Source organism: Camponotus vicinus, unplaced genomic scaffold (genome assembly GCF_025532165.1).
Source record: "Camponotus vicinus isolate PSW18456_S1 unplaced genomic scaffold, iyCamVici1.0 SCAF_13, whole genome shotgun sequence".
Lineage (NCBI taxonomy): Eukaryota > Metazoa > Arthropoda > Insecta > Hymenoptera > Formicidae > Camponotus > Camponotus vicinus.
This window is the reverse complement of record NW_028141949.1, coordinates 8063507-8090910: the sequence shown is the minus strand read 5'-3', so window position 1 is coordinate 8090910 and position 27404 is coordinate 8063507. Positions and strand designations below refer to the sequence as shown.

At 45.6% G+C, this 27404-nt stretch overlaps 2 protein-coding genes and 1 pseudogene across 5 annotated transcripts in view; 1 reads left to right on the top strand and 2 right to left on the bottom strand.

Moving 5' to 3' along the window:
- The window catches only part of LOC145964077 (F-box only protein 21-like), a 365010-nt pseudogene that overhangs the window by 20012 nt on the left and 317594 nt on the right, over nt 1–27404 (bottom strand). The gene's annotated exons all lie outside the window — the stretch shown is intronic.
- LOC145964013 (uncharacterized) lies at nt 13131–15090 on the bottom strand. Of its 3 annotated transcripts, none has more exons than XM_083086371.1 (5): nt 15031–15090; nt 14452–14604; nt 13973–14038; nt 13745–13881; nt 13131–13529 (listed from the first exon to the last, which is right to left on the bottom strand). In XM_083086371.1, the coding sequence occupies exons 2-5, from the start codon at nt 14543–14545 to the stop codon at nt 13251–13253; spliced, it is 576 nt and encodes a 191-aa protein (XP_082942497.1). In that variant the 5' UTR covers nt 14546–14604; nt 15031–15090; the 3' UTR covers nt 13131–13250. The 3 variants fall into 3 exon arrangements, with proteins under 3 accessions (XP_082942497.1, XP_082942496.1, XP_082942494.1); XM_083086370.1 differs by having other exon boundaries at nt 14945–15084; XM_083086368.1 differs by lacking the exon at nt 15031–15090 and adding an exon at nt 14816–14880.
- On the top strand, nt 24471–27312 carry LOC145964571 (uncharacterized). The gene is made up of 3 exons (XM_083087513.1): nt 24471–24727; nt 25908–26075; nt 26751–27312. Exons 1-3 carry the CDS (start codon nt 24471–24473, stop codon nt 27310–27312), a joined length of 987 nt encoding a protein of 328 aa, XP_082943639.1.

The following is a 27404-nucleotide window of genomic DNA, read 5'->3' as shown; positions in this document are numbered from 1 at the left end:
ACTTACGTTGACGCAGAAGCAGCGTTCTCGCTGTAAGCTATTTTCCCGCTATAGATTTGACCGATGCCGATTACGAGAGTAGTTAGGCGGGTTCTTTTTTTTTTTGTACGCAGGGGATATCCTCATGGATACCCCCTCTCCCCGGGGTGGGAGAGGGGATTATGCCGGACTCTTACCGGCTAAAACCTCTGCGGGTGTCCTCCACGGCGGTGGCACGGGGGGGCCACGGGTACGCCATCGGCATTCTTCCGCGACCCCCCTACCGCGTTCCCTCGTTATAGCCGGGAGGGAGGACACTCGTCCACCTCCCGGCTCCGCCTCCTGGGGTCTGTCCCGGTAGGAGATCCCCCGCTCCCCCGGGTACCCCTCGCCGTAGCCCCCAGACACGGGGCCTCTTCCACTGCTGGGTGGGGCAGGGGGAGAGGGGGGGCCGCACGAATAGGTAACAGGACCTCCCGCAGCCCCAGAAACCTCCCCCCGTGTACGCCCCGCTTACCTCCTCGTTCTTTGCAGTGAGGGGGGGAGAATAGCCTCAAAAGAGGCCCCTCCCCCCACTCAGGTCACATCCCGCGGGGGGGCCAGAGGCCCAGGAAGCCTCCTCCTCCCTCGCCGGGTCCTCCTGGCTGCAGACGCCTCTCCTCGCGTCCCCGCCGAGGGGGGCATCATCCGCCGGTCCCTCTCTGCCTCCTCCTTACTCCGCATGACCTCTTCACAGAAAAAGGCCACTGCCCGCCACTGCTCCTCTCCCCCGCACCATAGCCCGCACCACGGCGCAGAGGGAGAGATCCTCCCCCACCACCGCAACCAGGGCACGGCGCTGCACCTCCCATGCCGGACAGGCCTCGAGAGTGTGCTGCGTGTCCCGGTCCCCACCGCAGTGGTGGCACCCGAGGGTCGCTTCCCTCCCGATGCGGCACAGGTAACAACCGAAGCAACCGTGCCCGGTCATTACTGCGCCACCCGGAAGGTGATGCGCCCCCAGGTCCTCCCCATCCACCCCCTGAATACAGGGAGAACGGCCCCCACCACTCTTTGACCTTCGTGGGCCGACCCGGCTAATTGCCGTTACCAGTCCACGAGGACCCACTCCGCCGCTCTACGACCGATGGCCCTCTTGGCCCCCGGACCCACAATGGTTCCCCCCCCACGGAGCTCCCTGACCCCCCAGTATGCAGTCGCTTGGCCACGTACCAGGAGCTCCAGGGGGGGGAGCCCGCTAAAACCGCCGCCGCCGCATACGCAACCGTGCGGTACGCGCGCGCAGCCCTCAAAATTATGGGACGATGCACCCCCCGCAGCACGCCCCTGATTCTGTTGGACCCCGAGGCAGCATCCGCCCAGATCGGAGCCCCGTAAAGGGCCACCGATCCGACCGTGCCCACATATAACCTGCGGACACGGCCGTCCGAACCCCCAAGTTGGGTAGCAGCCTCGCCAGTGAGGTCGCCACCCCCCCCATCTTGGGGGCCAGCTGGGCAAAGTGCTCCTCGAAGGTCCACCTTCCGTCCAGGTGGAGACCCAGATATTTCATCCGGGTCCCCACCTGGACGTCGTGCCCGTCCACCACGAAGGTGAGCCTGGAGGGGGGCCCCCCCGGGAGCCGTCGTGAAAAAAGACGGCCTCCGTCTTCCGGGGGGCCACCTCCAGGCCCAACGTCTTTATACCGCGGACCACCCCGGCCACCGCGATATTGCCCAACGCGATCGCGTCCCTCCAGTCCCTCCCCCCGGCCACCACCACCGTGTCGTCTGCATAACAGACGACATGGCAGCCGGGGGGGAGGATCCTCCCCAACACCTCATCGTACGCGATGTTCCACAGCAACGGGCCCAATACAGACCCCTGCGGAACACCGCGCACGATGGGCCGCTGCCTGCACACCTCCTCGGCATTGCGGTAGGAGATGCTCCTCCGCATGAAATAGTCCCGGATTACCCTGGACAGGTAACCCGGGATCCCGTGCGCCAGTAACCCCGCCCCTATTTTGTCCCACGGGAGGGTGTTAAACGCGTTGGCTATGTCCAAGGACACAGCCAACGCCACCCCCCCGTGCTGGACTATCCGGTCCGAGCAGGCCCGCAGACAATCGATCGCGTCGATGGTCGACCGACCCGCCCGGAACCCGAACTGGCGGTCATTGAGCCCCGCAACCTGTTGCAGGTGCTCGTTAAGACGCCCCACCAATACACGCTCCATCAACTTACCGACCTCATCCAACAAACAGAGAGGTCGGTAAGCCGATGGGTCGTCGGGGTCCCTCCCTTCCTTCGGGAGGAGGACTAGTCTCGCCTCCTTCCAAAGGGAGGGGAAGACCCCCTCCCTGAGGCACCTCGTGAAGGGGTACCTCAGAGAGCCGCCAACCTCCCCCATGACCAGGGCCCAGATCTTGCCCGGGATGCCGTCCGGACCAGGGGCCTTATTCGGCTTCATCCTCCGGACGGCATCCCCCATCTCCTCCGCTGTCACCACCCAGCCCTCCCTCCATTCGGGCATACGGTCCGAAAGGGGGAAGGGCACTGCGCCCCCGGCTCCCCCGGGGAAGAGAGTCTCAACCACCCCCCCCGAGGAAGCCAGGGGCCAGGGACTCCGTGGTCGGAGGCGCCCGCGGCCTCAATTTTTTGAGGACCATTCTATACGGGCGCCCCCACGGATCCTCATTCAGGGAGGCGAGCAGTTCCTCCCAGGCCCTAGTCTTGGACTTCCCGATGGCAGCGCCGAGGGAATGCCGGGCCTCCCGATACTCCCTCCGCACCTGCTCAATACAGGTTTCGCTACGATTCCTCCTTCGCATACATCTTTGAAGTCGGCGTCTGGCCCGGACCGAGGCGTCGCGAAGATTCGCAATCTCCTCGGTCCACCAGTACGCCGACCTCCTCCCGCATCCTTTCCTTACCCTTGGCATCGAGGCGTCACAAGCTCCCCAGAGAGCACCGCGAAGCCTCGATGCCAACTCCTCCACCCCTTTTCCCTCCCATGCCAAGGAATCCTCTCCCCCAGACTCATAGCGTGGCCTGCATCGAGGCCATCAGGAGGTCCGGGTTCAACTTGGTGAGGGACCATCTGCGTTCCTCTCGAGTGTCCGGTCCAGTGGGCGGAGGTCGGGCGGCCAAACTGAGCTCAATGTACCTGTGATCCGACAGGGTCTCGAGCTCGGCGGCCACCCTCCATCCCCTCACCATGCGCAAGGCCGCCGGGGAGGCCCACGTCAAATCGACAATGGACCTCCCCTGCAGCCTCACGCACGTGGCAACGGACCCGACATTGAGTAGGGTCAACCCAAGTGACCCTGCCCAGTCCCGCAGCGCCTCCTCTCGCCGATCCTCCGATGGGCAGCCCCAACTCCCAGATTTGGAGTCGCCCATCACGAGGACCGGCCAGGGAAGGCCGCTCCTCACAGCTTCCTCTATCTCGCCGAGCTCGGCCTCAAACTTGGCCAGGCTTAGCGAGGGAGGGAGGTACACTCCCAGAACACAGGTGGTCCCCCACCACACCATCACGAAGTGCCGATCCCTGATCCCCATCCCGCATGGGGGCGACACCTCGTCGTCCCTCCGCACGACGGCCACCAGGGGGACGGCCCCCCCAAGCACCCGCCCGGAAACCAGGCGGGTAGTCGGGAGGGGCCGCGTACGGCTCCGATACCACGCCCAACCCACACCCACGCTCCGCCATCGTGTGCAGGAAAAGATCCTGCGCACGGCGGGCGTGGTTGAGGTTGGCCTGCAAGATAGATAGGGGCGCTGGCTTACCCTTATTCATAGGCGTCCCCTATTTTCATCCTTTCCTCCGTCAACTCCTTCTCCTTTTCCCTCTCCTTCCCTCCTATCCCGTTCCTAGGGAGCCTCCGCTCTTTCGGTGGCGGCTCCGGCTGGGGCTGCTGCGGCGCTCCTTACGGCTGATGCTGCTGCTGCCGCTGCCGCTGCTGCTGTCGCCCCTGTCGCCGCTGAGGTGCGGGGGTGGGCGAGGCCCGTCCCGGGAGCTGTCCGCAGCCAGCTTCTCCCATCCGGTGATCCGCCTTCCCTTTTACCCGCATCTGCGCACGGCAAACAGCGGGGGACCGACCGACACGAGGGGGCCATGTGCCCCACCGTCCCGCACCTATAACAGGTGCGGGACCTATCCTCGGTACCGCTGCACCTGGCTGCGACGTGCCCCCCCTCCAACACTTAAAGCAGTGGGAGGGACGTGCCACAGCCAGCTCCACTTTGGCGGTCGTCCACCCTATCCTGATGCGGGTGGCTGAGGCCAGGTCGTCCGCCGCTCTGACCGGGCAGCGGACCCAGGCCATCCCGTTGGCGGGCCTATTGATAGAGACCCTCATCTCCTCCGGCCTGGCAATGCCTCTGTCCGCAATGGCGGCTACTACCTCTTCCACCGTTACTGCCTCGTCCAGTCCCCGGATACGGATCGCTGCCATCGGCCTCACTATTCTTACAGAGGGATCCTCGGCGAAGATCCTCCGCATTTCCGTGGCAAGGGCCTCCGCCTTGGACTCCCTGTCCTCTTTCGTGGGACTCGGGATCTCGAGGACATACGAGCCCGTCATCCCACGACGGGCCCGCATGTCCTCGATCCCCAGGTTCCTCAGTTTTTCGGAGCCCACGCCTTGCCTCGCCCTAAGCAGCACCTCGGCGTACGTATCATCGGGGGCCGTGATGGTGACCGCGGCAGTGAAGGGGATCCTCTCACCCCTAAACGGGGGGGAGGGCCCCCCCACCGTCCACATGTCCCGCCACAGGCTCCCCAGCCGGGCCCCCCGGTAGCCGGAGGGAGCGAGCCCGGATCCTACTTGGGCCACTCCTCCTTCCGACCACCGTGGCCCACAGCGGCCCCACGGGTCTCACCTCCTCCTCCACCTCCCTCATCCTCACCTGTTGCTGCTCCTGCCCGCCCTCCGGACAATCGAAGTACTCCAGGGCAGGGGTAGTGGGTCCTTTCTTCTTCTTCTTCCGCTTCCTCTTCCTCTTCCTCTCCACCGGCGCCTTCTCGGCGCCCGCGGACCCCAATGTGGGATCCTCGGGCGCAGGGTGGCAGCCGAACTCCGCCAGGGGGGGGGTCAGCGACGGGGGTCCGTGGGATCATCAAGGGTCCCAGCATCTCTCAGATGCTGAGCCTCCCCAGCACCCGCTCCACAATCCTCTCGACCGCTCCGTCAATCTGCTGGATGAGGTGTAGGCTCGTATCAAGCCCACCCATCCCCCCTCAAGGAAGGGGGAGTTGCGGACGCCCCCCGTCAGCGGGGGAAGCCCGCGCCCCCCCTCTCCGGCAGGGTGGGACAGGCGCAGGAAGGAGAAGACAAGCGAGCCGAGGGGGGAGTCCTACCACCCCTCCTAGTCCGCCGGTCCCCCCCGTCCGTTTCCTCGACGAGCCTCTCCTTGATCTCCCGGATCTCCTCCTCCAATCTCCCTACTTTACGTCGAAGCTCCTCGTTTTCCCACATGGTCCTGTCCGCCTCCCTTCTATATTGGGCAGCTTGCTCCGCCTCCCTCTCCATCCTGTCCTTCTCCAGCTGCAGCCCCCTGACCTTTTTCCTGAGGCCGGCAACTTCCTCTCCCTCTCCTCCACGCTCCATTTGTGTCCTGTACGCGAGGACGCTGAGGCCCGCATGAGTCTTTAAGGCCGCAGACCTCAATCCCCTCACATACTGGCTCTTGAGGTTCCTCGCCGTAGTGGCAATTTTCTCGATTGTCCGCACAGCCTGCATCATCTCGGACGTGACGTCGGGAATTGGCTGGTTCTCCAACTCCCCCATCACGTCCCCCAGGCTGGGCAGGCCTGCGGACGGTGGGATGACGAGGTTCGGATCCGCCATCCTCCTCTCCTCCCACTCCTCCCTAACCATCTTCTTCTCCTCCTCCTTCTCACTCCCCCTCGCTCTGATCACGTCAACAATGTTCGTCATGCGTGCTCTTCCTCGCTTCCTTCTCTGCTTGGAGCCTGCACTTGTGGTGGAGCCCTCGTCCTCCGTCATAGAGGTCGAGCGCTCCGATCCCGAGGACATGAGGCCTCTGCCCCTCTTGACCGCCTTGGGGGGCCCAAGACGGACGAGGAAGCCTCGTCCGTCCCTTCCCCCCCCCTCGGCGATCAAGGTGGGCTCCTCCACAAGGATGACCGAGTCCGCCTTCGCGCCGGTATCCTCCAGGGGGGTAGACGCCCGTTTGGTCCGGTCCAGGGCAGCTACTGTCCCCAGCCTCTCTATCTGGGCCACGGGCATCAGGCCTCCAACATTCGGGAGGCTGCCAGTCCTCAGAGTACCCGGAGACACCTCCGCTGACTCCTTCTTGGCAGTCCTGGCCATGGTATTCGTGGGGGAGCGCGCCATAAGGCTGCTCCTCCGGAATGCAGCCTCCTCCCCGTCGCCGCGGACCGCCTCCACCACCTCCGTCACCACAGCCTGTGGGATGTTCTCAGTGGCCGCCGACTTCCTCATACCCGGGATGTCCAGGTATGTGGTCGACTTCGGGTCGAAGTCACACACCGCTGCTCTCTTCACCAGTGGTGATACCACCACCTCGCCTCCTCTCATTCCAAAAAGTGTGTATAATTTGTGTATATCTTCCATGTTATCTGCAAAATAATCCGGTTCGGCCATCATGGCAACCCCACCGCAGTGGGGCCCTTTCCTCGGTGAATTATTGACCCTAGTTTTGGGGAGGGAAGCAGAGAGGCTGCTTTCAGCTGGCCAGGCCTATCCCTCCCTATGACTCTACGGAAAAGGGTTCCTGGAGAGGGCCAGGTCCACAGAATGATGTTAAAGGTTTAACGTCACCCCTGTCGAGTGGGCCCCGTGGATCCGAACCACGAGTAACCCAGACCTCGAGCTAGACGGTGCCGGGATTTACCCTACCCGGCTGCGGGTATGAGGAAATACCGGCCAGGTAGTCCTCCACACACACGCCCGGTTACCCCGCTTCAACCCCGGCATAGGCTCCGCCAGCGAAGGGGGAGCGGTCTTTCCACGTTAAACATGTCCCTTCAGGCAGTCTTCGGCTGGCCGAGTCCAGGACTTATATACCTGCATCTTCCAGGACAGAGGTCAGGTACCGACATCATCCCTCCCCCGCAGTCGGGGGACTACTACTCCCCCCTTGGTTAGTCTACCGGGAATATCCACGGGGGCCAGCCGTGTCTCACACATTCATGTGTTCCCACACACCCAGGGTCAAAGACCCTCCACACACCCATTCACGCCCTCACTCGCTGGGGTGTCACTGACCAGAAGCCACAAGCCCGAAAGGCCGGCCGGGTGGCTAAGTCACCCAACCAGAGGCGAGTGGCTCCGATCCGCACCCCCAATCCCCCACCAAAGTCCCTCAGCGGGGGCACCAGCAGAAAGTGCAAGGGGGGAGGATAGAAATCCTCCCCTAACGGCTCCGTGCAGCCTGGTGATTGAAGTCAGGGACGCCAACCCCTATCCGTGATGGGCGAACCCCAAGGCCACAGAAAACCTCTTCCTATCTCCCGCCAGCGTATCTGCCAACAGGAGACGAGGGAGTGCAATGGTGTGCTCTTAGACCCATTCTCCAAGGAGATTGGGGGCCCCTCCACCACGACGAGGTGGCACACCACGGGGGGAGGACTAGGCGGGTTCTAACCCAGGTCCTCTCAGGGGGGGTGAGGCGCGAGGGGATCTCAGCGGCGCGGGGAATGACGTTACGCGGGACGGAGGGGATTTCGGTGGCGCGGAGGCTGCGGGGCGGGGGCTGCGGGGCGTGGGACGCACGTATAAACAAAAATGGCGGTATTCCTTTGAAGAAGATTTTGGGTCTCTCTCTATCCCTCCCTCTCTCTCGCTCTCTCTTTCTCTCTTTATCCCTTTTATCTCTCTCTCTGTCATCTCTGTATTATCGCAAGTATACAATATTACCAGTTAATAAACAATATAAATAGAAGTATTCTTTGAAGGATTGGGCGGATGGAAATACGTAGATAACAACACATTTTTGAGATATTTCGGGGTCCGACCTTTTCGAGCAATCTGTGAATCATAGCGAGATAACAACACATTTTCAACCCTAGGTTCAGTTACAAAAAATTTTTTTTTTGTGCTCCCAACAATCTCTGAATATCCCTCTCTCTTTCTCTCTTTATCCCTTTTATCTCTCTCTCTGTCATCTCTGTATTATCGCAAGTATACAATATTACCAGTTAATAAACAATGTAAATAGAAGTATTCTTTGAAGGATTGGGTGGATGGAAATGCGTGCGAAGACATTACGTCATGATTTAGACTTAAAACTCTTTATTTATGTTTTATATATATTTTTCTTACGTACTATGGACTAAAAACTAAAGCTGCCAGTTCGCAATCGACGATTTTGTTACAATTAAAAATATATATATATAATTTATTTAAATGTGTGATGTGTATTTAATAATTAAAATTTAATAAAAAGTATACAATATAAAAGAAAAATAATAATATATAAAATAGGCCGTCGGGCTATGTTGGGGAAGCCGTTTCTGAAAACAGAAGAAAACATATGCATTTCATTAGTTTAAATTATTTAATAATTTATTTTAAGATACTTTTGATATATAATAAATTAAAATATACTCACAATGTTATCCATGACTCATCTATTTTAATTTGTGCAAATAGGGCACATGTTGCAGGGCAATATTTGATTCAAACATTTTTTGCACCCTTTGCATGACATATTATCCATATAGACACAAGCTATGGTTCTATGTTCTCGAACAGAACTAGTTTCTTCAAACTGATACGATGCTCTTAGAAAGCATTCGGTACAATATTTCGATCCATTTTCCATATAGTAATAGGAAATGCAACATATCTTTGTTGCTTCGTTTAATGTTATTATTTCAGGTATGCTTAAATTTCGCTGTTTCTTTTGTAACAGTTCATCAAGAATATCGTCACTATTGTCACTATCGTAATCACTGTCCTTCTCCAAGGGTTCTATTTCTATATCAGACCCATCATCTTCCATCTCTCTCCTCTCTCTCTCCTCTCTCTCTATCTCCATCCTCTCCGCCACAACTGGATCCATCCAATAATCGTAATCATCATCCGTATCATCGTCGATGATAATTACGTTTTCTTCAGCCATTGCACAAGACCACCGAAACACAGAAGAGCAACGAAAGAAATGATACTCTAGTGCAGCAGACCACCGAAACACAGAAGAGCAACGAAAGAAATGATACTCTAGTGCAGCAGACTCCTCTTCATTATATATATTTTTAACATAAACAATATAAACACCAGTATTCCTTTGGAGAGGATTGGATCTTATAACCCTTTTTTCTTTTTTGTCGATGTTCGACTGCTTTGTACCTTCGCTTCCCACATTCAGATAAGCGAATTCTTTCTGAGATGTAGATAAATGATTGATACACACACACATATTTTTTGTAGAAAGAATTGCAACGTATCAGCGCCGATGTTCGGCTGCTTTGTACCTTCGCTTCCCACATTCAGATAAGCGAATTCTTTGTGAGATGTAAATAAATAATTATTATAATACACCATACTTAAAATATATATTTTTATAACTTTATGTCATAAACTTATATTTTGAGATATTTCGGGGTCCGGCCTTTTCGAGCAATTTGTGAATCATAGCGAGATAACAACACATTTTCAACCCTAGGTTCAGTTACAAAAAAAATTTTTTCTTTTATGCCCTCGACAATCTCTGAAAGTTTGTTGGTTGAATATAAGAAGGATTGAAGAGCATCAGATCATAGTACGTGATTTGAAAGCGCATCGACATGTCGGTATAGCAAAAGTATAGTCAAAAAGTATAGTGTTCTGTCAGAAAGTATAGTGTTCTATCAGAAAGTGTGATAATATATATTGTGTGATTATATCTATATATATATATATATATATATATATATATATTGTGTGATTATATATAAAATGGAAAACATCGAACAGACTGAACGCGACCTGGTGGAGCGATCCAACCAAATTGCCACCTTGGGCGAATATTTTGCATGGCTACAACGATGCAACGAGTACATCGAGTCGCTGTAAGAGCAAAGTCGGATCAAACGACCACGATTATCGATCGGGAATCGACAATCGCTGATTGCTCGGATCGCGCGACTCGAAGGTGTAAAGACTCGATTGCAGAGACAGTTTATGCCCAGTGGTGGTAATTACAGTGGCGACAATAACGCGGGTGCCGGATGTAGCGCGCATCAAAATGAACTTGTGTGGCGCGAGATTGATACCGCGTTCGATAACCGTATTCTGACCGATGCTGTGATTAACGCAAACCATATCGAACTCGTCAATTTCTCGAGGATGCCAAAGACATCGTGCTCGAGCAAGTGCAAGACGTTATAAGAAGACACAACAGTGTAAAAGTGAACACTATGGGTGCTTTCCAGCTATGGTAACACAGTGATACACTGTGTGACACAGTGTTACACAGTGTCGACTTGTAGCTGGAACGCTTTTTAGCTTTCTTATTTTGCCACTAGAGTGCAGGGCAGTCACTTTTAATAGTTGTCACTAGGTCTAAATTTTCAGAACGTTTATGTAGAATATTTTTTATCATTTATAGAAAGTTAATTAATATCTACCTTTTTAATTAATTATATGATTTGTGTACATGCATTATTATCGTGACCACAGATTTCTGTGTCGTTAGTCGTAACATATCATTCAGAGAGAAGCCTTCGCAGTAAATGTATGTATAGTGAATAGTTATAGGTTGTTTGGTTTAATAATTAATATTTATTACATATAAGTTTTTTAATTTATAATTTATATATATATTTATATATAGTTTACATAGTTTGCATATAGTTTATATAAACTTTTAATATATATATAGTTTATATAAAGATTGTATTAATAAATATATATAATTATTTAATTAATAAGAATAATTTATTAATAAGTTTTGTTTATTAATAAAATAATTTTTATTTAGATGGATATAAAAGAAAAGGTTGCAATCAGCCTTTTAATGGACAGTAACTTGAGTGCTACAAGTACAGAAAATTCGAGTATTAGTGACTGGAGCAATAGTAGTTTTTCCTTGAATGAAGCAAGTAGTCTTACTGTTAGTAATAAATCTTCAAGCAGTGAAGAAAACGAGGAATGTTTACTTTTGTTTCCTTTAATGAAGATTACATTAATACTGTGGATAGCTGGACAGATTCAGAATTTAAGGAGCACTTGCGAATCAAGCGCACCACAGCAATTCTATTAATAGGTAATATTTATTAATAGCTAATATCCATTAAAAGTAGTTAATTTAATCTATAATTTTTTACATATTTTGCATATTTTTTACATATTTTAGATGAATTGCAAGAAAGTGGATTTATTCCTTCGCATTCGTTTGGAGTGAAACCAATTGAAGCAAGAGTCAGCTTTTTAATATTTTTGTGGCATTTGGCAAACACAGAACCGTTACGTACAATATCAGATCGATTTGATGTGTCAATTTCATCTGTTTTTCGAGTTATTCGCCGAGTAACTGCTTGGATATTAACAAAGTTAGATGATATTATCAAATGGCCTCAAGGAGAACACGTCGCATATGTTTGCCATCAATTTTATAAAAAAAGAGGCATTCCAAATATAATAGGTGCTATAGACTGCTCTCATATTAGAATACAAAAACCGAATGTAGAAAATGCAAGAGACTATTGTAATCGGAAAAATTACTTCTCTATAAACAACTTGCAAGCTGTTGTAGATGCAAATATGAAATTCACCAACATATTTTGTGGTCAGCCAGGTTCTCTCCATGACGCACGAGTCCTAAGAAAATCTGTGTTATACAACTCAGCTAATGAACATAGAGAAGTAATTTTTCCCAATGAACGATTTATAATAGGGGACTCTGCATATCCATCAATACAATGGCTTGTACCTCCGTTCCGTGATAATGGTCACCTTACACCTCTTCAGACTGAATTTAATTTCATACATTCGTCAACACGTATGGTCGTCGAAAGGGCATTTGGCTATCTAAAAGGACGATTCAGACGAATTAAATTTTTTTCAGAATACCGCGAAATGTCATTTATTACAAATACAATTGTAGCTGCATGTATTTTACATAATTTATGTATCGATTATGATGATGATAATTTCAATGATGTAGAAATGGAAGAACTGAATGATAATATCGATATAAATGATGATCCTGACCAAATTGTTAATTGTGAACTTCAGATGGATCGAAGAATGCAATTATTTAGGAAATTGTATGGCCAGGATTAAACAATGTACATTGATTATGTTTAAGTAAAAAATAATTGTATTTAGTCATAACAGTTTGACATTGAACATATAAAATTCTTATTTTACTAACGTATACTAACGTATAATAATAAACATTAATTATTTAATTAAACGTAATTATTTATTTATTATAGAATACAATCCTATAAAAATGAATTTTATAAATAAATGAATTACAGTAAATAGTTATCTACACAAATAAATACTTTTCAGACTTATAAAAATCACAGATAATTTTTGTATGATTTTAATAGAAACTCTTCCAATAATTATATTTAAGTGCAATTGTATTGCAACATGTTACACGCTAAATCACATCCCAATTGCAATTAAAAATAACGTATTTGATTAAATTTTAAAAATAAAAAAATAAAGCATATATTGCTAAAAAAAATTTACGTACTAAATTACATCCTAATTGCAACTAAAATTAAAGTATTTTTGTTGAATTTAAGAACAAAAGAAACATAAAACAATATTTAAACAAAATTAGATAATATTATGAAGAGACTTCAAAAAGAACATGTAGCACACATGTTTGTATTTTTTTCATAATTTATCTTCAACTATGGATTTTAGCGCGTTAAGATTAAGAATAATCTGTTATTTATCAGAATCATCGAAGATATCTTTGACATTAGCATTAAATAATAATTTCTTTAACAATTTACATTTTGTTTCCTCTATTTTCATCATTTCAGTATGTCTATTTTCTTTCTCTTTAAATTTTTTATTTAATAATTCTTTTTTCTGTTCTAACTGTTTTCTTTTTAAAGATACCATTTGTTTCTTCAGCGAAAGGTTTTCAGTTGCTTTCTCTTCAGATTTCGCATGCCTCACATCACGATCAGTATCTCTTTGTTCTTTTTGTTCTAGAAATTTTAACCACTGTTGTTCAATATTTAATTTTTTCTGTGCTAAATTCGACCCTGTTCCATGCCGAGGACGAACTCTTGTATTTTTATTCATCAATGGCGAGGCACTAGGACTTGAAACTGCAGAAGTGGAGGCACTAGGACTTGAAGAAACATAACTCAGCCGATGGTGACGATTTGGAAGTAGTACATACAACATCCTTTTGGCCGGATAATACAGAAACTTGTTTTTTTATTATTTGACTCGATACGGTATGAGCAGCAATAGCGTCTTTATTTTTACCAAAAATTTCGTCCATTTGGTCATACCATTTAAATTCCATTTTACCTCTGCCTGACTTGTTGTTATTATCATAACATTCTTTATATTTTTTTTGTAAAATGTTCATCTTCCATCGAACCTGATCAGTGGACATCTATAGAAAAAAATTTTTAAATAAAAACGTTGCTGTAACACACTATAACAATAAAGTGTGTGTGTATGTCTAAAATTAATCTTCCTTGAATATTTTGTTTTATGATTAACTATCAAGTCGAGATATTATTTTTTTCTTTAAAAATAATATATTTTAGATCAATGAAAATATTTAATTGTATTTATATAAAAAGTATGTTATCATATTTATCTTACTTCAATTTCGAAATCTTTCAAGCCATCTGATATTGCTGCCCAAATTTTGGATTTTTTCTTAGGATGATCCAACATATGCATATTGGCTTCATAAAGACTAAGAAGAGCCATTATAGCATTATCAGTCCACACAGCATCTATTAAATATTAAGTAACGTTTTTAAAAGTAATATGAAAAAATAATTATATATACAATACATATAAGTACATATAATATAAAACATTTACTTTGTTTAGTAGACTGTTTACTATTCTCTATGGTTGTGTGTACTGTTTTCTGACAATCATTATATCCTGTAAGAATAAATTATAAAAAATATAAATTGTGTTTCAAAAATAAATTGTATAAATACGATAATTCGTATATATAATACACACACACATATAATGTATAAATATATATATATATATATATATATGTATATACATATATGTACAATATGTTGTACGCATGTATCAAATATAAGATATTATTACATTTTATATAAGATTTTATTCCAATCTTAAATCGCGAAAGAGAACTGCTTTAAAATTAGATTAAAAAGTAGCTTTTGTTTTTGGATCTATTCTAAAACTTTTAACGATGTCATTATGTATCAATGCGCAGCTAATTATTACAAAAATTTGCACAGTAACATATAAACAACATCATTAAAAGTTACAAAATGAATTTCTTAATAAGTAAAATAAAACTATAATAAACTTACGTTCATCATCGATATTCAGATCATTTCCAAATAAAACGTTGTTGTTTTCCATATATATTTCTTTATCTTTTAGACATTCATGACTAGTTGCCATCTCTATCGAAGAAATAGATTCATTGCAGTGTTTGCATACAAATCCTCCTGTTTCTATATCTATATAATTAGGAAGTGTATAATTATTAATAATTAATTATTAAATAAATTGTAAATGTAAGTATTAAATGAATAAATATAATAATGATTAATTATTATATATTAAACAACTGTAAAAGCACAAAGCGATACGTCAGTAAATTAATTATTGTATCGATAATAATAATTATTTTAACAAATAAAATATGCAATAAAAATATGTACTAAATACCTTTCATGGTTAAAGAAAATCTTTTTAGCGAATATAAAAGTTTGGTTATCTTCTATCACGCAATATCACGCAATACCATTCTTAAAAAAATTAATGATACCAAATATGAAATGTTATGTTGGCACTCACTGGGGTGCTACAAAACGATGACACAGGCGAACACAGCATTTTTGCTGTGTACGATTGTGTCGACTTGTGTCGTAGTTGGAAAGTACCTGTATCGACACTGTGTTACACAGTGTCGCCTGTGTTGCTTGCTGGAAAGCACCCTATATTCAATGGTGAATTTGTGTCGGGTGATAAGCGTGCAAATAAAAGTACCAATACGAGAAACTGTGAACTCTTTCGCACATCCGATTTACACGAGTGGTACGAGCGCCGCGTTATCGAACCTATCCTAGCATCGCTGGAAGAATTTCAGGAACGCGATAGCGGGTGGGCATTGTCGCGAATATTGAATTTGACTGTAAATATAAATAAGTATAATCCTATGCGCGCGGGATGTCATATAAAATTGTCGCGGGAGATTATGATGAAGAGAGCGGTGATTAACGTACAATCAAAAGACAATGCATGTTTCGCGTGGGCAGTGGTCGCCGCTCTATATCCCGCAGAAAGGAAGGCGGAACGGGAATCATCGTACCCGCATTACGCGACAGTGTTGAATCTCCGGGACATTGAGTTTCCAGTGACTGTCAATCAGATTAAAAAATTTGAACTTGTCAACGATATTTTGATCAACGTACAGCATCGAAAGCGAGAACATTGTCCCGATACGTCTTTCGGAGCAGAAGCGAGATAAGCACGTCAACCTGTTGTATGTGGAAGACGGCAACAGCGTCGGGCATTTCGCTTGGATCAAGAACTTATCCCGGCTCGTGAGCTCGCAATTGAGCAAACACAAGAATCATAAATATATCTGTGACCGGTGTGTATAATTTGAATAATTTATGTAATTACAAAATATAATGCATTGCATAAATCTTTAATTTAAATATTCTTTTACAGATGTTTACACTACTTTAGTTCGAATGACAAGTTGCAGTTACATACGGTAGATTGCGGAAAGATGAATGACTGCGCTATCCGGTTACCGAGCGATAAGGACAAGTGGTTATCGTTCAACAATTACAACAGGAAAGAGCAGCTTCCATTCGTCGTGTACGCCGACTTGGAATGCGTTTTGACCAAGATGGAGGAGGAAGAAAAGAACGCGTATCAGCACCATCGGGTATTTAGTATAGCGTATTATATGCATTGTTCGTACGACGACTTGTTATCCGTTTATAATTCTCGCCGTAGCGCCGATTGCGTTTTGTGGTTCGCCGAAGAACTTAAAAATTTAGCAATTCGCGTTAAGATTATTTTAATGACTACAAATGTCCCCATGGTAGATTTAACGTTCGAAGAGTGGGAAAAATTTCACAGCGCAACGCATTGTCATATATGTGAAAAACCGTTTACACAAGAAGACGATACACGTGTACGCGATCATTGTCATTTGACCGGACGATATAGGGGTCCCGCGCACTCAAATTGCAATCTAAATTACAAAGAATCATTATATATTCCGATAGTCTTTCACAATTTATCCGGTTACGACGCACATTTCATTATCGAGGATATAGCTACGGCGTTCGAAGGGGAAATCGAATTACTTCCGATAACCAAGGAAAAGTATATATCGTTTACAAAAACTGTTAAACTCGCACAAGACAATTGGAAAAAGTATATAAAATTAAGTTTTATCGATTCGTATAAATTTCTTACGGCAAGTCTCGACAAATTGGCATCTTATCTAGACAAAGACAAACTCAAAATTTTAAAATCAGAATTTCAAAATTTATCTGCAGAAAATTTCAGTTTATTAACACGGAAAGGCGTCTTTCCGTACGAATACGTCGACTCTGTGGATAGGTTGCAAGATACGTGTTTACCACCGCGCGAATCGTTTTACAGTTCTTTGACCGGTGAAACTATATCCGAGAGCGATTACGCGCACGCCGAGAACATCTGGACGCGATTCTCCATTCGAATGCTAGGCGAGTATAGCGATTTGTACCTGAAAATCGACGTCTTGTTATTAGCCGATATGTTTGAAAACTTTCGCGATAGTTGCATCAAAAGTTACGGACTCGACCCCGCGTATTATTATACTCTTCCCAGATACACGTGGGATGCCATGTTAAAGCATACAAAGATTACGTTCGAATTGCTTACCGACATGGTCATGTTTATCGAACGCGGTATACGCGGTGGTCTGAGTCAGTGTTCCAACAGATACGCGCGCGCTAATAACAAGTACATGCAACTATCGTACGATCCATCGAAACCATCGTCGTGCTTGATGTATTTCGATGTAAATAATTTGTACGGATGGGCAATGTATCAACCGTTGCCCTATGCCGATTTTCGATAGGTCGACGACGTGTCGAATTTTGACGTAGCATCGATCGCGTTAGATTCGCCTACGGGTTATATCCTCGAAGTCGATCTCGAGTACCCGCAACATCTTCACGATACGCACACTGACCTTCCGTTTTGTCCGACACGCGACAAGCCGCCCGGCAAGCGGCAAGACAAACTCCTCGCAACATTATACGATAAGAAGCGTTACATGATACACTACCGTAATCTACAGCAATGTACGCGACACGGCCTTCGCGTTACAAAAATACATCGAATTTTACAGTTTTCACAATCTCCGTGGCTTCGCAGTTATATCGAATTAAATACACAGTTTAGAACACTCGCGAAAAATGATTTTGAAAAAAATTTATATAAACTGATGAATAACGCGGTATTTGGCAAGACGATGGAAAATGTGCATAATCGTGTCGACGTAAAATTATTAACAAAGTGGGACGGACGATACGGCGCAGAAGCAATGATAGCGAAACCAAATTTCCATAGTCGAAGTATTTTTTCGGAGAATCTGGTTGCCATAGAATTACGCAAACTAGAAGTAAAATTTTATAAAACAATCTATGTCGGCATGTGTATACTAGACATTTCTAAAACGTGCTTGTACGAATTTCACCACGAGTACATGTTTCCTCTGTATCGCGACAAATGCTGGGTAATGTACACCGACACAGATAGTAATATATCACATCGAATGCGTCGATGTGTATGAAAACATGAAGCGCGATATCAACCGATTTGATACGATTATCCAATTGATAACGCGTACCGCTCGTGAATAAAAAAGTACCGGGTTTAATGAAAGATGAAAATAACGGTGCGATAATGACCGAATTCGTCGGGCTTAGAGCAAAGATGTACGTGGTGGGAGTGGACGGGAAAAAGGATACGAAGAAGGTTAAAGGCGTTAAAAGTAATGTCGTAGCGCGTAATATAACCTTCGACGATTACACGCGGTGTTTGCACGATGAGATCGAAATGACGCGACAGCAGTCATAAGATCGAAATTGCACAAAGTGCATACCGTCCGCGAGACGAAAATTGCTCTGAGTCCGTACGATGACAAGCGGTATATCGTACCTGATTCGACTGACACGTTACCATGGGGACATTATAGGATACCTTTGTAAATAAATGTATATTTTGTTTATTATTAATTGTATATATTTTGTACATAACCATGTATATATTTTTGTATTTTTATATTTCATATAGTTTTATGTAATACATATCTTACACATTTATATTTCATATGTTTTTTATGTAATGCATATTTCATACATCTTATATTAAAAATACATGTACTATCGCAAGGAATATTGATAAGGATTTTTATGTATATTTTCATTTTTTCAAATATATGTCATATATAATTTTTCCTGAAAATTAAAAATAAACACTGTATGAATTAAATCACATTGTCTTTATATATCCAAGAATTGTGCGAATTGTTAAATCCCAACCATTTCACGTAAACCTCGTCACCCCTCCTACGCAGTACTTTCTCCACGAGATATATGTACGTTCGGATAATTCGCGCGATGCAACTCGTACTCGTAGAACGCGCCAGCAATAGATTTTTTGCGATAATCCTCCAGTAGATAGCTTACGGGATTAGTATGCTGTACTTTTACAATTTTAAACACTTCGGTTGTCCAATTTGGCGTGTAACCTTTCTCGAAAACTGTCTTGTACTTGCTAACGCGTACCGAGTCACCTACTTTGAATTTCGCCGGACCCGCGATATTTACATGGTTGTACATAGTAGCCAAGAGTCTTTCAGCGATCGCGGGAGTGACGTCGACGGGTCGCATACCGATCGTTTGATGCTTGCGCGCGTTGTAATCCGATACGAGTCGCGGCAACGCGCTGATCCACTTGTAAGATCCGTTCAGCGTAAACATCTTCCACATGTCGTTTTTCAGCGTGCGATTGAATCGCTCAACGATCGATGCCTTCAATACCGAATATGTAGAATAGTGATTGATGTCATGTTTCCGCATGAGCCGTTGCACGTCAGCGTTATAAAATTCCTTCCATATCAGTCTGTAAGTTTTTCGGACATCTTTTGCTATCTCGAATTATCTCGGCGATAGCGTCAGCTGTCTCGCTTCCGCCTTTACTCTTGAGTGGTACGGCCCACGCGTGCTTGCTCAACGCATCGATGACTGTGAGTATGTAGTGGTAACCTCTGTTGAAACGAGAGTACGGATGCATCTCGACAATGTCAGCTTGCCACAGGTCATCGTATCCCTGCACTATGACGTGTCTTCGGGGAAAATTTTTTCTCGCGGGCGCGTGCAATTCGTTCACCAACTGCCGTTTCTCTAAACTATGTTGTTTCTTCGCTTCCTCGGTTATTCCCGATCGCCGATCCATCGTTGTTTCGATTCGTCGATCAAACGATGTGTGCCTCGAGTATCACCGTGCGTTTTATCATTCGTTGCTAGACGTTCCTGGCCCGTTCGTAGCTGTTCGATAGCCGTTCGATAGCCGTTCGATAGCCGTTCATAGCTGTTCGATAGCCGTTCGATAGCCGTTCATAGCTGTTCGATAGCCGTTCGATAGCCGTTCGATAGCCGTTCATAGTTGTTCGATAGTCGTTCCCAACCCGTTCGATAAACCTTTGTAGATGTTTAATAATTGTACAATAGCCGCTCCTAAACCGTTCACTACAGCCGCTCATTACAGGTTGATAGCCGTTTCTGAATTAGTGTTAATCGCACGCCGAAGCTCGTTTATCGCAGTCTGTAAAGCTCGCACGTCCTTTTCGAACGCAGTCAGCTTCTCGTCTGATTCTTTCTGCTGATTCTTCAACGTTTTAAAGCATTGTTCCACGCACAGTTTGTTGACTGCATCGGTATCAGCCTCAGGTTGCGCTACACGGCGAATCTTGCGCGACCTCGCGTCATAGTACGTAACGACGCGACACAGAGCGTTTTGACGCAAGTAACTTGTCACCGATTTTACCCCAATGATCGCTTGTTCCAATTGCTCCATTTCTCTGTTCGAATAATCCAAATTTGTTGATGGGCATTTTTTTTCTCGATGCGAGTGATCAGTTTTGTCGAGACACCGTTTAATTTATAATAAGACCAACTTCGCGAAGTTCATTGATGATCGACAGGATCTCGTTGTCGTGAGCGTTGTGGCCAGTTCGGCGCGAAGCGTCGAGCAATCATAGACGATCCACTAGCTCGTTGGGATCGTCCCAGTGCACGTAATCGATCTTATTGTCGGTTAGCGTCATCGCGAGGCATGAATACTACCGTACCGCATTTTTTCTTTTTTGATTCGATCGACATCAACGATGCAATTATGTGTTTATACTTGTATTCCCTGTTGCTCTTTAATTGACCTTGCGCATCATATTGGCGTTTATGCGCACTCGTCGCCATTAATATGCTCTTATATTTTTGCATATCGTCTTCAGTGTATATGTCATCATCGGGAATTCTCTTGTAGATCAACTCGTATAATCTAGGTGTACCAATGTACCTCACTTTGTCTATGATTATAGAGTCATCTGCGCCGATGTCGAATCGTTTGTTACCGAGCCACATTTCATTCTTGTCGAAATAGACACCGTACACGTGATCGATCTGGTTTTTTTCGTCGCCACTAAGGAGAGCGCTCATGTACTTTTGTGCCAGTGGCCCGAAGTGCTCTCGTAACATTTTTTGACCTTCCAACGTTTGTAACATGTTTGGAACAGATGGTGATTCGAGCGGGTTGCCCGTGGTTTCGAAAACATTTTCGATTGCGAGTGATTCGGGTATCGTGGGTTGTATGATTCTCGTTGTCGCGGACGGTGTGGAGGTTATCAGCGGTTCATCCGATGTATGCGGTGTCGATAAACGATTCGCCTTCAATCGTTGTCTCTTTTTCGGTGTCGTATCCTCCTCCTCTTTCTCCTCTTCCTCCTTGTACCGCTTGATGGGTAACGTTTTAATTATAGCGTCAGCGTTACTCTCCGGCTCGTTTTTCACCGCGATTAAGCTAGAGTTGTAGACGATTTTTTGTGGTGGTTCGATAATAGGCCTAAAATGGGTCTTGACCGCGATATCGTCGTCGATCTTACCGGTCTTCAAAGCGCGATGTTTCTTGCGGATCGATTCGCTCGTTTTCTCAATCTCCCTCGCAATCTTTTCACGCTCGCGAATATTATCGCTTTCAGCCATGTCGACAGAGTGTGTCGGCAGCGACTAATCGTTTTGCGGTATCGCGAACACGTTAAATCCTTTTCTGTATCGCCCGTTCGTAAATGAGCTGTCCTTATCTATCACTAGGAATCCATACTTTTGCTGCCAACAAGTACGACATAATTCACTGAAATCCCCGTACGATATGTCGGTATTCACGTGATCGTTGTACACGTGTTTCAAGTTGGTACCGTCCTATTTAAACAAGATTAGCAGGTTCGCGTTGTCGCGTATAAGATGTTTTGGTATTCTCACGTACGTCTGACAGAGATAGAAACAGTCGACGTTCGAATGACGACCCATTGAGAAGTACTCTCTTATCGTATTTTGCTTGTCGCATGCCACGTCATCGAAGACAAAAATCGAGTTTGGACGTGCCTCGCTCGGTGGAATGACGTCACTGTTATTGGAGAACGTAAAATAGCCGATTTCGTCAATCGGCGTCAACAAATTCTCCAGATATCGATATTTCGGCTGTTGCAGCGACTTCGAGTACACGTACACGTTCTCGAAACGTACACCGTGCGGGCTTTCCCGTAGAAGTAAGTAGACTTATCAGAACGTTGGTTTTACCACAATTCGAGGGGCCGCAAACGATCGCGCGTATAGTAGTCGGTAGCATCGTACCGTGCCTGCACATCTCTGCATTGTCCTCCATTGATCGTAATCTGTCGTCGCAATTTGTCACGCATATCGTCAAAGGTTGTCGTACGAATCTCATTTTTTCAACACTGCTGATTGGATCGAACGCCTGCCTATTTATAGGTGCGCGAAATCACGAGTCGCTCAGTAGAGAAAATATGTTCATCCTGCTAACAAATCCTTCCGATATTCGCGATTTGAGCGTCGAACAGCTACAATTTGTGTCGAAAGCAGTTCTATTGAGAACATGCGGTGATTACGTCCACTACGTGTGGGACAAACTTCCGGAACACATAAAAGCGGATCCGGAAGTTCAGACGTATCGTCGCTGTTACGAACACTACAATCAGCCGTGGCAGGAAACGCACATCGACGGTCCGGCGCCGTTGATAAAGAATTGCGGCGAATGTCAACGAAAATAGGTAGAGACCTATTAAATCATAGCGATAAACGCGCTTCCGATCGAATTCCATATTCCCGGCTATCAGTTTTGCGGACCAGGCACGCGGTTGCAAAAGCGATTAGTCAGAGGCGATCGAGGTATAAATCCATTGGACGCGGCGTGTCGCGAACACGATATAGCATACTCTCGGAGCAACGATCTCACCGAGAGACACGCGGCGGATAGGATACTCTCTGAGAAAGCGCGGAATCGCATCGTTGCGAAAGATTCGACTCTCGGTGAGAGAGCCGCCGCCACAACTGTCTGGGCAGCGATGAAAGCCAAGACGAAGCTCGGTATGGGTCTGAAGACGAAGACGAAGAAAAAAACGGTGAAGAAACGGACACTTCCGGTAGCGAAATGCGGCGGTGTATTGCCGATTCTACCAATGTTGGGTGCGCTCGGATCCCTGATCAGTGGAGCGGCTGGTGTAGCGGAAGTGGTGAACGACGGAAAAGCCGCGCAACGTCAGTTGCAAGAGATGCTACGTCACAATCGCGCCATGGATGGTCACGGATTATATCTCGCTCCTTACAAATACGGACGAGGAGCCTCAACGAGAAAAAAAAAAAAAAAGTCAAAGACGCTAAAAATGCCGCAGGGCACAACTACCAACATACAATTGTTACAACTGGCAAAACGTATGCACATTCCATATTTTAGAGGTGTTTTCATGCGCAACTCGTTACCGATCGGTGATATATATCAAAACGAGAGCGGCATCGTAAATTTGGATAGCGTCGAAGGACCAGGTACTCATTGGGTAGCGTATGCCGAGAGGGGGAATCGCGCTATATATTTCGACAGTTTCGGCAATCTTCGACCACCGAATTGGTGCGATATCTCGGACGAAACGTAACAAAGATACAGTACAATTACACACCTGTTCAAACTTATGATCAGAGTATCTGCGGACAATTGTGCTTGCAGTTTCTTCGAACGGTCGATGCATGTGAATTTAAAGACAGATATTGCGCTATTTAACTCAGTATTCGTTAAACAGTTTCGTCGACATGTCTATGACGTTCACATTGATTGGGAAGAGTAGCGTTCTCGCGGCAAACTTCTTTGCCACCGTAGATTTGAGCGACGACGAATACGAGCTCGGTCTAACGGATTTTGAGACTTATCACACGATACCGAATGTGAATTCCTCGAATAATAAATTTTACTTTGGCAAAGACGACGAGGAAATTACGATTCCCGAGGGATCGTATGAGTTGCAAAATATACATGAATTTTTGAAACGTGCAATTACACGGAAACATCGCGATAAGAAACACATTGACGGCGGTGACTATGAAGATGGTGAATATCCGATAGTGCTCCGCGCTAATTACAATACAATGAGGAACGAGATCAAATGTGCCTACAGAATAAACTTTACCAAACCCGACAACATTGGATCGCTGCTAGGATTCTCGAATCGTATTCTCGAGCCGCGAAAATGGTACGAATCAAACATGCCGATTAACATTCTCAACGTGAATATTATCCGTATAGAGTGTAACGTGACCGCGGGTGCGTACAACAACGGCATACTCGTTCATACAATACATGAATTTTCACCGAGGGTATCACCGGGATATAAGATATCGGAAACGCCTGCCCAGATCATTTACCTGCCGATCATCGCGCGGAGCATTACGGATTTAACGTTACGCGTTGTCGACCAGAACGGACGATTGCTCGATTTTGGAGAAGAAGAGATCACCGTAAGATTGCACGTATGTATGCGACGTATGAGACGCTTGTATTGAACGGATCGAAAGATGTGAGAGATAACGCAATCTTTACGAGACCAGCAACACCACCACCAACAACAACAACAACAACAACAACGTCGACGTTCGCTAATATCAAATCATCCAAGAAAAAGAAACTCAGCGCATCGAACGTTGCGTTTTTACAATCTTTGGGATTTGCGGTGCGAAACAGCTGAACGATGACCGACATTCTCAACATCGGTGATGAACCGATCTTTGACGATCGTATCGTCAAGATCGAGACTCACACGTACAACCCGTTCGCCAATACAACGTTCGGACACAGTGACGAGATAAGAATACCCATACAACAACAGGATCTGTATACGCTGCCGTACGAGAGTTTCCTATACATCGAGGGACAACTAACGAAAAACAGAGCAACAGCTGAAGGAGAAAGTGATGTGGTACTGGGAAATAATTGCGTCGCATTCATGTTCGATGAGATTCGATACGAACTCGATGGCGTTGAGATTGATCGCAATAGAAACGTAGGAATAACTAATACGCTCAAAAACTATGTAACGGTATCATCCAATAGAAACGTGATTATGAAAAACGCCGGCTGGGATCCGTCGACCTATGCGAATGGACATTTCAATTTTTGCGTACCGCTCCACATGTTATTGGGATTTTGCGAGGATTATAAACGAGTGGTGATTAACACTCGTCACGAATTGATCTTAATACGATCGCGCAACGATAATAATTGTCTGTTTGGAAATTCAACGCTGGAGCCTGTGATGAACATATTCAAGATACAATGGCGAATGCCTCACGTGCCTGTTGAGCGAGATCGAAAAACTGTCGATGCTGCGTGCTCTGGAAAGCGGACGATATCTCAGCATGGGTTTTCGCTCGTGGGATCTGTACGAGTATCCGCTATTGCAGCTTACAACCAAGCATTCGTGGGCCATTAAGACCGCGACTCAACTGGAGAAACCACGATACGTTATCTTCGCTCTGCAAACAGGCCGGAAAAATACCTTGTCTAAGAATGCGACTCAATTCGACAACTGCCAATTAATCAACGTGAAATCTCTCTGAATTCGGAATGTTATCCGTACGACGATATGAATCTGGATTTCGATAAAGGCAGATGTTCCATTCTGTACGACACGTACACGCGCTTCTGCAACTATTACGGATACGAGTATCTCGAGCCGAGTCTCTCCGTCTATATGTTTCAACTTCACGGTCCTTTCGTGATTATCGATTGTTCTCGACAAAACGAATCGGTCAAGAGCGCAATGGATGTGAGATTGGAATTCGAATGTAAGGAGAACGTGCCAGCGAATACCACTGCGTACTGTCTCATCATACACGATCGTGTGATCCAGTACAATCCGTTGACCAACGTTGTACGCAAAATCACCTAAGCGATAACATTGACACAAGAGAGAGGGGAGGAGGATATAAATCGAAGTGCTGCGAGATGATTTTAGAGTTTGCCATTCCTCTCGACTGATGCATCGGGGAGAGAGAGAGAGAGATCTCGCCATGTCTATACCAACGTTTGTGGATCTGCAAGGATTTATCATCGACAAACTATTCTTCGTGAAAGAAGCGGCAGTCCTGAGGAAGGGATATGTTCTCTCGCATTATTTTTTCGCAAGTCCTGTACCGTGGAGCGTGCTAACAAAATCTGAGCAACGTCAAGTTTTATGGGTGATTAGAAATCATCACGGACAATGGGAAGACGGAAACGTTCCATATGACTTGGCTCAGCGTGTAATTACAACAGCAGTCGTTGGTACGATACACGAAAAAGAATCATCTGTTGTGTACGTTAAAGGACTTGTGCTGTTAAAGGACTTGAAAAGCGAAAATGGTTGACCGATATACTAGGCGATGTGGGAAATGGCTATATTATTGAAACCTTGGATGCAGACTATAAAGATATTGATTCTCTAAATAAATTAGATATTACCAATAATATGCGATGTGGAAAACATGTTAAGAATTGTGCATTACAAAATGTATTCAAAATATTTAACTGGTGGTTGCAACGCCAGAAAGAATTGCAAGAAAAATGAAAAAAAATGTAAACATTAATATGTTTTATCTCTTATTTTCCCTCCCTAATTCTTTCCTTGCGTTTCTAAGAATTTTTACCTGAGCGCCGTCTCCCCTTCTCCTAAAACTCAAAACGTTGAAGCATTGATCCTCCCACCACATTATACTTTTGGAAGATGAGCGTCATGTATACTAGGTTATTTCTTATACGATTAGTGTCGCGTTAACACCGCTCTCGTGGTTCACTTTTCATAACTCCCAGAGAAATGTACTACATCGAAAGAAGCAGCAGCGGCAGCGGCGTCGAAAGACGCGTGAATAATTACGTATCGAGTCGTGATAAAACTCCATCATTTGAGAACAAATGTGAGTTTCGTTTAACTTTTTTCTATTTTTCGATTTTTACAAATTGTTTTATTACTATTATTTTAATTTTTCTGTAGCATTTCGTTGGAACGTCGTGCGGTTCGTATACTAGGTAGACGATACGCATTGACAGCTACGGAATTCAAATTCCTCCAAATTGGTATCAACGTGGGTCCACCGAGTTACGTGGAGATTGCCATAGAAGATCATCGAGGAAAGGAACTGATATTATCTCTCGAAACGTGGAAGGGACTCTACGAGCAACGTCGCAATATTCAAAATTTACTTCGGAACGACTCTAAAGATGACTACAATTTTATAAGCGTTGGACCGCTAACAGTGAGAGTTCGTACGATTAACGACGTCAAACTCATAAGTCTCGAATCTTCAAACGTATGCTTGATGATGGTCGAATCGACGTTACATCGTATGTTCGATCTCGATCAATGCATAGATGTAACTCTTGATCGATTGGATAAAATTATCCAAACAGTTGATGTCAAATTTACGCAATTCTCCAATATCGCGTCCACTGTAATAAATCCGAAAGAAATATCAAATGTAATACGCGCGAGTGATGCTTTCAACAAGCATCAACTCGTCGATTGCGAACTGGCAGCTTTAGTTTTTAGTCCATAGTACGTAAGAAAAATATATATAAAACATAAATAAAGAGTTTTAAGTCTAAATCATAACGTAATTTCTTCACACGCATTTCCGTCCACCCAATC